This window comes from Rana temporaria, chromosome 8 (assembly GCF_905171775.1).
Source record: "Rana temporaria chromosome 8, aRanTem1.1, whole genome shotgun sequence".
In the NCBI taxonomy this organism is placed as follows: domain Eukaryota; kingdom Metazoa; phylum Chordata; class Amphibia; order Anura; family Ranidae; genus Rana; species Rana temporaria.
Window position 1 is genome coordinate 143,248,857 of NC_053496.1, and position 13,875 is coordinate 143,262,731.

The window sequence follows — 13,875 nt, forward strand, 5'->3', positions numbered from 1 at the left end:
CGTCACGGATGGGCACGGATAGGCGTCACGGATGGGCACGGATAGGCGGCACGGATGGGCACTGATTGGCGGTACGGATAGGCACTGATAGGCGGCATGGATGGGCACTGATAGGCGGCACGGATGGGCACTGATAGGTGGCACGGATGGGCACTATCGTATGTGTTGTACTAATGGATGCCAATCAGTGCCAAACAATGCCTGCCAATCAGTAATGCCCATTGTGGGCACTGATTGGCATCCATTGCGGCACTGATTGGCATCCATTTTTTGTGTCCTTCTAATCCCTGGTGGTCTAGGGTGGCATACCTTTTTTTTTGCATCCCTGGTGGTCTAGTGGGCGTCCCTGGTGGTCCAGTGGGCATCCTCGGGGGGGCTGTGCTGATAATCGATCAGCACAAACCCCCCCTGTCACAGGAGCAGCCGATCGTCTCTCCTCTATTCGCGTCTGACAGACGCGAGTGAGGAAAAGCCGATTACCGGCTTTTCCTGTTTACATCGTGATCAGCCGTGATTGGACATGGCTGATTACGTGGTAAAGAGTCTCCGTGAGATACTCTTTACCTTGATCGGTGTTGCGGGGTGTCAGACTGACATCCTGCAACAACGATCGCCGCGATGCGTGCCCCTGCAACCGCAACATGTTGAGGGCATGTGGCCTGGTATGGTTCAGGAGGGAGGGCACTCTCTCGTCCTCCCCCTCTTTTCTGCGGCCGGCCAGGTTGCATGCTCCAATAAGGGGTCTGGTGTGGATTTTAGGGGGAACTCCACCTCATTTTTTTTTAAATTTGGGGTGGAGTTCCCCTTAAAATCCACACCAGACCTGAAGGGTCTGGAATGGATAGTTGGGGGGAACCCCACGTAATTTTTTTTAAATTGACGCCGGGGTTCCCCTTAACCACTTAAAGACCTTAGGTGTTTTTCAGATTTGGTGTTTGCAAGACTAAAACAGTTTTTTCTGCTAGAAAATTACTTAAAACCCCCAAACATTATATATTTTTTTTTTCTAACACCCTTGAGAATAAAATGGCGGTCATCGCAATACTTTTTGTCACACCGTATTTGCGCAGCAGTCTTACAAGCGCACTTTTTTGGAAAAAATTCACTTTTTTGAATTAAAAAATAAGACAACAATAAATTTGGCCCAATTTTTTAATATATTGTGAAAGATAATGTTACGCCGAGTAAAATGATACCCAACATGTCACGCTTTAAAATTGCGCCCGCTCGTGGCATGGCGTCAAACTTTTACCCTTAAAAATCTAGATAGGCGACGTTTAAAAAATTCTATAAGTTGCATTTTTTGAGCTACAGAGTAGCTCTAGGGCTATAATTATTGCTCTCGCTCTAACGATCGCGGCGATACCTCACTTGTGTGATTTGAACACCGTTTTCATATGCGGGCGCTACTCGCGTATGCGTTCGCTTCTGCGCGCGAGCTCGTCAGGACGGGGCGCTTTAAAAAAAATTTTTTTTTGTTTTCTTATTTAATTTTATTGATTTTATTATTTTTTACACTAAAATATAAAAAATAAAAATGATCACTTTTATTCCTATTACAAGGAATGTAAACATCCCTTGTAATAGAAAAAAGCATGACAGGTCCTCTTAAATATGAGATCTGGGGTCAAAAAGACCTCAGATCTCATATTTAGGCTTAAATGCAAAAAAAAAAAAAAAAAAAAGGAAAATTTGTCATTTAAAAAAATGACAAAAAAAAAATTGTCTCTTTAAGAGGCTGGGCGGGACTGACGTTTTGACGTCACTTCCGCCCAGCAGAGCTATGAGGACGGGTGGGGGCCACCTTGCCCTCACTCAAGTCCTCGCTCTCCAGGCGGCAGCATCGGATCTCCTCCGCCGCTACCGACGGCTCCGGTAAGCGGCGGAGGGCGTGGAAAAGCGGCGGGAGGGGGGGGGCCCTCTCCCGCCACCGATAACGGCGATCTCGCGGCGAATCCGCCGCGGAGACCGCCGTTATCGTTTACACGACCGCCCGCTGAAAACATGGATATCTCAGTTGTGGCAGCAGCTGCTGCCGTTACTGAGATATCCATGTTTAAAAAGAGGACGTACATTTACAATACGCGGGTCTTTAAGTAGTTAATATCCATACCAGACCTGAAGGGCCTGGTAATTGAATTTTGAATTATGAATGAATTCTCTCTGAATTGCCAGGAGCCGACAATTCATTATAGCCGCGAGTGATTTTTAAATAACTTTTTTTTCCTTCAGAAATTACACTTTGTGCAGAGACAGTTCTAAGTACGGGAAACATGCGCTATTTCACAGGCATACTATACACCCCCCTATGTACGAAATTTAAAGGAATATTTCACTTTTATTGTTTCACTTTATGCATTATTAAATTCACTGCTCCTGAAAAAACTGCCGTTTTTAAAACTTTTTTTGCATTGATACATGTCCCCTGGGGCCAGGACAATAACTTGCATATTAGCCTTTAAAATTAGCGCTTTAGATTTCAAACTTTCGAGTGCTACTTCGTCGAATCTTCATGTCTCTATAATGTTGAATCTTTTCTCTCTATGTCGACTCTTCTTGCTCTATATTGTCGAATCTTTTCTCTTTATGTAGAATAATGTTGGACTAATAGAGTTAAGGTTAGGCACATTCGACCGCAATGAAAACGAAAATAAAGCATTTGTTTAGGTCGGATCTTTCGGTTTTCGTTTTCTGTGTTTTCGTTATCGTTTGTTAAAACGATAACGAAAATAACTGAAATTTGGACGAAAATGCATTCGGACGAAAACGAATGCACATGTCTAGTGTTTACTCAAATACAGTCTCTTTGGGAGCAGACTGTGAGAAATATAAAGACCTCAAGCACTTTTGTTTGGGGCCTTTAGCCCCAAACAAAAGTCCAGAAGTTAGAAAGACAAAGATTTAAATGTTTTATGTTTTTTTTTTTTTTATTATAACAGGTTTACATATTTTAGAAAGACTTGTCAGGCTGTTATTAGTGTAATATTCACAATAGGTTAGGCGATGCGGTATTAAACAAGCTTAGTGGTCCTGCCATCTCCAGTACAGTCCGTTTAGTTTAGCTCCTGTACTGTGCTAGTGCAACAGGTAATGAATAAATTAAATGGAAACATTACTCCACTTTCAGACTGAGTAGGGAACAGAGCCTGCTACTCTTTCATTTTTAATGACTCAAAGCAAACAGCTTTTCATCTAGAATTATCCACAAGGTTTCCAAAGAATAATACCGCACATCCTGCCAATGATTTCATAGTTTGACACTAATCAGGAATCATATGCTTATGAGTTTATGTCCTATAGTTACCATCTGTTCCTTGTTTGCTAAGACAACTCTAGGATTTAGACTTGTTTTTTGCAAATTGTCTGCACCTTTATAAGTAGAACATGCTAAGCACTACTGGACAGCACAAACAATAGTGATGATATCCCTTACATTTATTAATCATGCTGTTCCATTCTGGAATTCACCACACGGGCACTTTAAATATCATGCTACTGTGCAATTTATCCTCTTACTAGCAATTACATAATCTGCAGCAAGCTTAAATCAGTGTGCAGAAAAGTGACTGCCAGCATGCAGTTTAAAGGGGTTGTAAACCCTTGTTTTAAAAACCACTGTGCAGTTGGCGCTGGTGGCTCCTCCCTGCATCAAGTGTCCACATTGGAGAAGCGCTCCTTGGTGGACACCCGCGTGGGCGCGCTCCTGTGTCCATTCCCACAGAATGCAGGACCCACGTCATTAGATTTGATTGACAGCAGAAGGAGCTAATGGCTGCGCTGCTATCAATCTATCCAATCAGAACACGAGACACCGGCTAGTGCTGGTGTGCTCATTCCCGGCCAGAGGAAGATCGGGGTCAGGTATGTAAAATGGTGACTCGGGGGGGGGGGTGACTGCATTAAGGTGAAAAATAATGAGGGTTTACAACCCCTTTAAGCCCTGGTTCACACCTATGCATTTTTTGTGTTTTTTGCATTTTGCAGATTTGCAATGCAGAATGTGTTTCATAGGAAACCATGTTAAATGGACTGTGTAAGGTGACCAGATTTTTTAAATGAAATCCGGGAAATATTTTTTTTTTACTAGTAATAACGGAATTAAAGTGACTCTCTGCCTGTCACTGCTCGCCTCATAGCCTGTCAAGTCTTACTCTCCGGGCCCTGGCTACTACTGGGTGGGGTGCGGAGGAAGATCACTTTGCCAGGGTAGGCAGGGAGATAAGCAGGCAGGCAGCTGGCCGGGACTTGAGCCAAGGCAGAAGAACATGCGAGTGGAGCTGAATGGGCATGCACCCAAAACTGAAGAAATATTACCTCCACTCTGACCAGCACATGATCATCAGAAAGGGGCACAGATAATGGAAAAAAAATTGTAATACAGATTTTTTTTTTTTTAATTCTGCACTGACTGTCTTTGAAATTTCCCCAGCCCCTGTTCAAATCCAATCCGGGGACAAAACCGGGGACAGACAGAGTTGGTCCGGGATAGTATCCTCAATCCGGGGACTGTCCCCTGAAACCGGAGATGTCTGGTCACCCTACTGTAGTGTGTTTCTGCAAAATGCAAAAAGCACTAAATAGTGTGAACCAGGGCTAAGGCACCTGTACATTTTTTAGTGCATTTTCAGTTTTGCAGAAACACACTACAGTTCATTTAACATGGTGTCTTATGGATGCAGTTCACATCTGTGCATTTTATGGAAAGGGCCAGTTTTTTTTTCTGGTTTTTGGTTCCATAGACTTCAACAGTTTAACCACTTGCCGCCCGCCCACCGTCGTTATGTGGGTACTTTGAAGAGGAATATGGTTGTTATGGCAGCAGATAGCCACCATAACCCCGGTATCCTCTTCAAGAGCAGGCAGTCGGCTTTCAGATAAACATGATCTCTGCGGCTGATTTGCTGCTTTTATCGGTTGTGGGACAGAGGGCCTCCCCTCCCTGCGTAGCCCTCTGCCGTTCCGCGGGAAGCAGAAGCGATCAAGTCCTTTCCGTGTGTGGTTTTTGCAGGGTGGAAGCGATGTTAAAACATCACTTCTGCCAATAGCTCTTAACCACTTAAGCCCCGGACCATTAGGCAGCCTAAGGACCAGAGGACTTTTTACAATTTGGCACTGCGCTGCTTTAACTGGTAATTACGCGATCATGCAATGTTATACCCAAACAACATTTGCATTATTTTTTTCCCCACAAATAGAGCTTTCTTTTGATGGTATTTGATTGCCTCTGCTATTTTTATTTTTTTGCGATATAAATGAAAAAAGACTGAAAATTTGGAGAAAAATTATAATTTCTAATTTTTGCTATACGAAAAATCGAATAAACTCAATTTTAGTCATACATTTAGGTCTTTGATAAAAAAAAAGTCAAAAAGCGTATATATATTTATTGGTTTTGCGCAAAAGTTATAGTGTCTACAAACTAGGGTACAATTTTAGTTTATGACTGCCTATCTAATTTCTTGACATGCTAAAATGGCAGGGAAGTACAACACCCCTCCAAATGACCCCATTTTGGAAAGTAGACATCCCAAGAAAATTGCTGAGAGGCATGTTGAGCCCATTGAATATTTTACTTTTTTGTCCCAAGTGATTGAATAATGACAAAAAAATTTAAATAACATTTTTACAAAAAGTTGTCACTAAATGATATAACGCTCACACATGCCATGGTTATATGTGGAATTGCACCCCAAAATACATTTTGCTGCTTCTCCTGAGTATGGGGATACCACATGTGTGGGACTTTTGGGGAGCCTAGCCGCGTACAGGGGCCCCAAAAAAAACAAGCACCGCCTTCAGGCTTTCTAAGGGTGTAAATTTTTGATTTCACTCCTCACTGCCAATCACAGTTCAGAGGCCATTTAATGCTCAGATGGCACAACCCCCCCCCCCCAAATTACCCCATTTTGGAAAGTAGACACCCCAAGCTATTTGCTGAGAGGTATGGTGAGTATTTTGCAGATCTAGCTTTCTGTCACAAAGTTTTGAAAATTGAAAAAAGAAAAAAAATATTATTTTCTTTCTTTATTTTCAAAAACAAATTTGTCTTTTTTTCCCGCAACTTGTGTCAAAATATAAAATATTCCATGGACTCGATATGCCTCTCAACAAATAGCTTGGGGTGTCTACTTTCCAAAATGGGGTCATTTGGGGGGGGGGGGGGGGTTGAACTCTCCTGGCATTTTATGCACAACATTTAGAAGCTTATGTCACACATCACCCACTCTTCTAACCACTTGAAGACAAAGCACAACATTTTTTATTTTTTTTGCAAGAATATTACGTTGGATCTCCAAACATTATATCGTTTTTTAAAGCAAAGGCCCTACAGATTAAAATGGTGGGTGTTGCATTTTTTTCCACATAGTATTTGCGCAGTGATTTTTCCCCAAAACATTTGGGGAAAAAAACACACTTTTCAATTGCGCACAAACGCACAGTGGAAACAAACTACATACATTTTTAAAAGCCTTTACTGGTTACCACTTTAGATTTACAGGAGGTCTACTGCTAAAATTACTGCCCTCGATCTGACTTTCGCTGTTAACATATGACGCCAGACCGACGCTTGCGTTAGCCTTTGCGCAAGAGCAGGGGGGACAGGGGTGCTTTTTTTACTATTTTTTTTTTTAAAGGTTAACTTTTTTATTGTTTTTTATAAACATAACGCATAATAGTTACACAGGCGTATAATCATAGCGAACATCGCTGCAAACATAGTGCAATACGTTAATCAGGTATAGAGGTGAATAGTGTGAAACAGTACACAGAAAACATCAGCGCACAGCATAGTTTACTCTAGTCAGGGCGTAGGCACTGTCAGTAATCGGACCATAATATTCCTATTACAAGTTGTACCCTAGGAGGCAGGTGGTATGGTACTATCTGAGGTAACCCAGGAGTTCCATATTTTGGAGAACTTCTTTGGACATCCTCTAGCTTCGTATGTTAACTTATATAGTGGTATTGCTTGGTTGATAATGGTAAGCCAGAACTTTATAGTCGGTGCGGATTGGGATTTCCAGTTCATGGTTATCGTTTTTTTGCGTAAAACATCACTATGCATATAAAGGGTTGCACATTTTTGGACAATGCTTCATCGTCAACATATCCCATCAAACATCTAAGAGGATTACAAATGATTGGTATCTCAGCTACAGAGCTTATGAAGGCTGTAACATCCGACCAAAACCTCCTGATCGGAGCACATTCCCACATCAGATAGAAGAACGTGCCATCGGCCATTCCACATCGAGTGCACACAGGAGTGGATAATCTCTTTAGTCTATATAACAAATATGGTGTAAAATATGATCTATACAGCAGTTTGGTCTGGATCACCTTATCCCTTGAGGAGATGACGGAGGGCACCTGGAGCGGAATAATTTCACCCCAAATCTCCTACGTCAGCTCAGATATGTCTGTGCGCCATCTCTGTTCAATGGTAGTAAGCCTAGCGGTCGTGGAGTGTAGTAGAGTCTTATAGTAAGAGGAAACTAGTTTGGTGTGGAAGAGATCCATCAGTAAGTTTTCAAGTGGAGACGTACACATCTCTATATTTTGCAGCCCGAATTGTGCCGCAGCGGTATGTCGTATCTGTAGATATTGGAAGTAGGCCGTGCGTGGGAGTCCAAAGTCTCTCTGGAATTCCTCAAACGAACTGAACGTATTGTCTGTAAATAGATGCAATATCGTTTTTACCCCTTTCTTAAACCAGTACCCCCGTCGGTTCTCTGATGAAATTCTGGTAGACATGGGTTTTCCCATAGCGGGGCGTTGGGAGAATATTTAGTTGAGGTGCTGGGTGGTAATAGTTTAGAGATTTTAAAGATCCACAAGGTCATGGTCAAAACATTTACCCCTTCCCTCCCCCTAAGCGACAGACTGTGTATTAGGTTCTGGAGAGATTCGTATGAGGTGAGGACGGCCACCTCTAGAGCAGCAGCCGCATTGTTGGCCTCAGGATAAAAAACCACCAATGGACATGCGCCATTTGTGAAGCAATATAGTACGTTTGGAGACAGGGGAGTGCCAGGCCCCCCTCCAAGGTAGGGAGCTGTAAAGCGATCCTCACTACACCGCCCCTCCAGATGAAAGTGGTAATTATGGAGTCTATCTCTTTAAATTTTGCTTTGGTTATATATATTGGTGAATTGCTCAGGATGTACAGGAATCGTGGGAAATAGATCATTTTAAAAATGTTTATTCTTCCTAACAGTGCAAGAGGGAGGTTGTTCCATGTTTTCAGGGTATTTTTCAATCTACCGATAATGGGGTCCAAATTAATTTTGGTATAGGAGGAGATTGGGTGTTTTATCACGACTCCGAGATATTGAAAGGTTTAAACTTTTTGTAGTGGGCATGCGGGGGGTGGTGTAAGTGGTGCCTCCTGGTCAATCTAAAAAAAAAAAGGGACTTGGATAATCTCCAGCAGGGCTGGGAGCGACGACTGGGGGTCCTCCAGATATACCAGCATATCGTCCGCATATAAGGACACTTTTTCCTCTAGACCCCCAATCGTCAGTCCCTTAACTTCCCCACTGGACCTTATCAGTGACACGGGGGGCTCTATTGCTAGCGCAAAAAGGAGCGGCGATAGCAGACACCCCTGTCTAGTGCCTCTCTTTATGGGAAAGGCATCCGATATGGATGCATTAACCCTTAATCTGGCAATGGGTTTATAGTCCAGGAGTTGTACCCACTTTATAAAGGTAGGTCCAAATCCAAATTTAGCTAGAACTTCAAAAGAGTCGAAGGCCTTGTGAGCATCTAAAGCCAGCACAGCTCGGGAGCCAGTCGTGTCATGAACCGCTTGCATATTGGTAAAGAGTCTACGTAAATTAATAGATGTCGATCGTCCGGGCATAAATCCAGTTTGGTCTGCCCCTATGATGGTTGTGATGACTGTATTTAAACGTTGTGCAAGCACCTTGACCAGAATTTTAATGTCAGTGTTGATGAGTGAAATTGGTCTATATGACTCACAGAGGAGGTGATCTTTATGGGGTTTGGGAATCAGTACCATCAGTGCTTCTGACATGGAGGGTGGTAGCTGTCCTGTTTTAAGGGCATACTTGTACTTTAGCAGCAAAGGTGGGATCAACAGTTCCCGGAATTGCATGTACTTTCCACTGGGAAATCCATCTAAGCCTGGACTTTTATGTCTAGCGAACGACTTAATAGCCTCCCCTATTTCTTCCGTTGTTAATGGAGCATCAAGTCCAGAGATCTGATGGTCCGTTAGTCTCGGGAGTGAAATATCTGAAAGATAATCATCTAGCTCCACTATGGTGTAGTGAGCTCTAGTAGTATAGAGCGTGGAGTAGAAAGCGACAAACGCTCCCATAATGTCATCGTTTTGCTCTACTATTAAGCCTGCTGAGTTTGTTATTCTAGGGAAAGTACATGGCTGATAGTCAGGCCTGGCCAAATAGGCCAATAGATGGCTATTTTTTCCCCCAAATTCATACATACGTTGATTCTGGTAGAGCAGTTTCTTTTGTGTGCGTTCCAGAAGTACCAGGTCTAACTCTCTGGCCCTATGTTGCCAGGTAGCGTGTGTCTCGGGGGTAGGGTCCGCTAAGTAAGCAGTCTCCGCCTCCCGAAGTCCTCCTTCCGCGTCCATCAATCTGGACTGCGACGCCTTACGGGCCACCCCGATCGCCGCAGCAAATGAGCCGCGAGCAGTGGCCTTAAAGGCATCCCAGACCACAGGGATGGATGCACTGTGCATATTATTCACCCAATACGATTTCATGTCTGCCAAACTCTGGTCTACCACAGTCTGGTCTGCCAACCATAGTGGGCTCAGTCTCCATACACGGTATAAGTGGGAGGGCCCAGAGTGAGGTGCACCATCAAAGGCGAGTGCTCGGACACCGCTCTGGGGATATATTTAACTCCAGCCAACAAAGGGAGCATATCGGATGTAAGAAGACAGAGATCAATTGAATTTTTTTTTATTTGCATAAACAGGCATGTTTCAAAACATCATAGACCCAACTTTGGAACTTACAAAGTTCAACGTAGAAAAACTGAAGGCAATATCAGACATTATAGTGTGTCAAAACTGTGTTGATCTTGCCTTTATCAGATGGGGTGATGTGACCCCTAAAAAAAGACAAATTTTGAAGATGCACTAAAATTGGGAATCAAAATGGGGCTTTCCCTCCTAATCCCATGCCAAACATCAACATGTGCTATCTCGCATCATGGGGGAACAATGGACGTGTTTTGGGGGGTGCAACCCCTTCCTCTCACCTACTTGAGTTGTGAGGAAGGGGTTGCACCCACAAAACATGTACATTTATATCCTGTGATGGGAGATAGCACATGTTGACACACTGTGTGCATTTTCAAAATTTGGCTTTTAAAATGTCCTAAAAAATTTGATATTTAGTACAACAAAATGTAAAATGGTGGCATTTTGATCATATTTAGATTCTCTCCAAAACATCAATCATGTTCTTAATTTTCTGTTCAAGAACATTGAGATTATTCATCATGATGTCTATTTCCTGACTACACACCATGATCTCCTGGATTAGGATTTGTGCAATAGCACTTGTGAAATCAGGAGATTGTTCTTCCACAACATCCACATCACCTAAAAAAATATTAAAAAGCATGTGTTATAAATATGCAGGCATACATCTAATACCTGAAGCTGTGGTGACAGACACTGACCTGTTGTGGTGACAATTTCAACCACTTCCTCCACCTCTCCTTCCTCCACATCTTCAGGTTCTGGTGTCCTCTGTTCCCCTTCTTCATGAAGTGTGGGGTTCCTGGGGTCCTCATTTTTCCAGAGTCGTTTCTCCCCTATGAGAATGAAACAAAGGGTATACTTAGCACACAGATATTTGAGGCCAGAAATAGGAACATGAAACATTGCATGGAAAGGGGGTACAATTAGCTGTTTTGCCAGAGTTCAAAGCTGAAGACATGATTTTTTCCCTTACCAAAGATGGAATACTTACCTTTTTTGGATAAGTTTCACACATGGAGACACCCCAAGTATCCACTGGAGCACCTGTGTGGGACACCCTAAAAAGGTTGTTCTGGTGTCCCACACTAGTGCTTCTGAGTCCGGGGGCCAGATTCAGAAAGAAGTTACGCTGGCGTATCTATTGATACGCCGCGTAACTTCTAGGATGCGCCGGTGTATCTTCTTTCTGTATTCAGAAAGCAAGATACGCCGAAATTTGGCTAAGATACGACTGACTCTTACGTCGTCGTATCTTAGTTGCATATTTACGCTGGCCGCTAGGTGGCGCTTCCGGAGATTTACGTGTAGAATATGCAAATTAGGTAGATATGCCGATTCAGAAATGTACGTCCGGCCGGCGCATTTGTTTTACGTCGTTTACGTAAGGCTTTTTCTGGCGTAAAGGTACTCCTGCTATATGAGGCGTAGCCAATGTTAAACATGGACGTCGGGCCAGCGTCGAATTTAGCGTCGTTTACGTCGTTTGCGTAAGTCGTTCGCGAATAGGGCTTTGCGTAAGTTACGTTCACGTCAAAACCAATGAGGCTTTGCGGCGTAATTTGAAGCATGCGCACTGGGATACGTCCACGGATGGCGCATGCGTCGTTCGTTAAAAATTTAATTTACGTGTGGTCAAGGCTCATTTTAATACAACACGCCCACTGCCTGGACAATTTGAATTAGGCGGGCTTACGCCAGACCATTTACACTACGCCGCTGTAACTTAGAGCGCAAGTTCTTTCTGAATACAGGAACTGCCGCTCTAAGTTACGGCGGCGTAGTGTATCTGAGATACGCTACGCCCGCCTAAAGCTAGGCAGATGTTTCTGAATCCATGCCCAGATGTGTAAATAGCTGCTGAGTGCCCTCTCCTTACACTAAATCAAGTTTGCATTTCATTCTAGTTACAAACACATCTAGACAACAATGTAATAAACTTTTTTATTTTATATAAATAGGCATGACCAAATGTAGTTAACCCTGTATCTACCAAAACATTGTATTTTCTTGGCAAACAAACGATGTTTAATGCAAGCGAATACTGTGCCCACAAAACTGAAAGTTGCCCTTTTTAACTGTACAACAGTAAAGAAAAGTACATGGAGCAACATGCAAGCAATAATAATAATAATAGGAACACAGGACAAATTCTTACTTTTTTTAAGCATTTTCTTGATCCTTCTGTATTGATCATGCTCACTCAATTTCAGGTCTGACCAGCGTTTCCTCAATTGCTCTTTGGATCGTCGTACCCCGAAATTCCTGTGCAGACTCCTCACAACTTTAGACATGATCTTGGCCTTTTTCACATTAGGGTTGGTGTACGGTCCATGCTTCCCATCATAGTCAGTCCTTCTCAAGATGTCCACCATCTTCGCCACCTCTACAAAGGACATATTTGAGGCCTTATATCTCCTCCTGGATCGGGACGTTTCTGGCCCCGGGCTTTCCTCGTCGTTCGTGGAATTATCAGCCACCTGCTGTGTCTCCACCATGTCTCTCCCACTGCGCATTGAAAGAGAAAAGATGTGGAATATACTAGAAAGAACGTCAGGGGCGGGCGACGTATGCGGAATTAAACGCATGCGGAGTGTATATGAAGCTAACACGCATGTGTTGTACCTACGTTCTGTGTGCGGAGGAAGGTGGAATGGAAGCGCTGAACGTTCTAACAAAGGTAAAATTTAAACTTGGGGCATCAGTGGTCTATACTGCTTCTAGATTGAGGCCTATATTGGGATAAGATTATGAGAGTTTAGCCTGACATTAGTGTTTTTGTCTTGTGTTTTGTCTTGCAGCAAATTTGAATCCCTTTAAGGAGCCAGAATTCATGGCCAGGTTCATAGACCGGTACAGGGAGCCGAACAATTTATGGGAGGTAAAAAAAAAACTTGTATTACAATAGACCAGCAAGGAAGGCAACGCTGGAGAAACTGCTGCAATTTGAGACGCAGGTCCCTGACGCAGACATCGCTTTTCTGGAAAAGAAAATTGGTACCTTGAGGAGCATGTATAAGAAGAGGATTCCCCTAAATCAGGAGCAGCAGCAGAGGATGTTTCTGTACCTAGTCTGTGGTACTACAACAGACTGCGGTTTCTGGACGACCAGCTTGAAGCCAGGGAATCACTTTCTACACTTCCCTGTAGCCTTCCCTCCACCCCAGCTGAGGCTTCCGAGGAACAACCTGGGCCTTCCATCCTGGAAGAAGTGGAGGAGCCCAGCTTGAGCCAGGTATAGTATTTTTTACCATATTTATTGTCCTATAATTATTGATGTTAACTACATGTTATTATTGATAACAAATTAATGCTTTAACAAAAAACGTCTGACATATCAATAGACAGTAGTGACCAAAAATGTTTGGCACAAGAATGAAAACTGCTGGAGTCAGAATGAGAGTCTTTTCTATTTATTAACATTCAATTTGCAATAGTCATGAGCTGAAAATTGTGTGTGATTGATGAGCCAAAAACTAAAACTATGTCCCTTTTTTATACACAGCAAGACCTCACACCAGGATGAGGGTCTGGAAAGTGGCACGCAGGAGGAGGCAAGGTAAGTGCCAGTCAGGGCCCAGTGGCAGCCAGGAGGTGGCCGGGCCCAGTGGCCTCGCCCAATCTCAGGTGCCTCCCCTCCGCCTTCAAACAAACAAAAAGGCCCAGGAAGGGGAGGAACGTGGATGAGGCAGCACTGGGCCTCATTAAGGAGGCTAGTGAGGCCTTTGGCTGCTATCTAGCTACTAGATTGCAGAAATTGGAGGAGAGCCGATGCCTCCTCTGTGAGAGAATTTTTGCTCAGGCCCTTCAGAAGGGGTTGAGGGGCCAGCTGACTGAGAACAACCACGTATGTGAGCTCGCTCATCCTCCTCCTGCCACAAGTCCACCAC

The 13,875-nt window shown here is 43.5% G+C and overlaps 1 protein-coding gene across 2 annotated transcripts in view; it reads right to left on the reverse strand.

Moving 5' to 3' along the window:
* Positions 1 to 13,875, reverse strand: part of RTN4RL2 (reticulon 4 receptor like 2) — a 125,084-nt gene that overhangs the window by 54,945 nt on the left and 56,264 nt on the right. Inside the window, exons 3-4 of one of the 2 annotated variants that reach the window (XM_040320809.1) lie at positions 10,687 to 10,821; positions 10,355 to 10,606 (exon numbers count right to left, since the gene is read on the reverse strand). The exons of the other annotated variant lie outside the window; for it this stretch is intronic. Coding sequence (XP_040176743.1) covers positions 10,544 to 10,606; positions 10,687 to 10,821 — 198 coding nt within the window. The 3' untranslated portion in view covers positions 10,355 to 10,543. Of the gene's footprint in view, positions 1 to 10,354; positions 10,607 to 10,686; positions 10,822 to 13,875 lie in introns of those variants that run through there. 2 annotated transcript variants of the gene reach the window in all.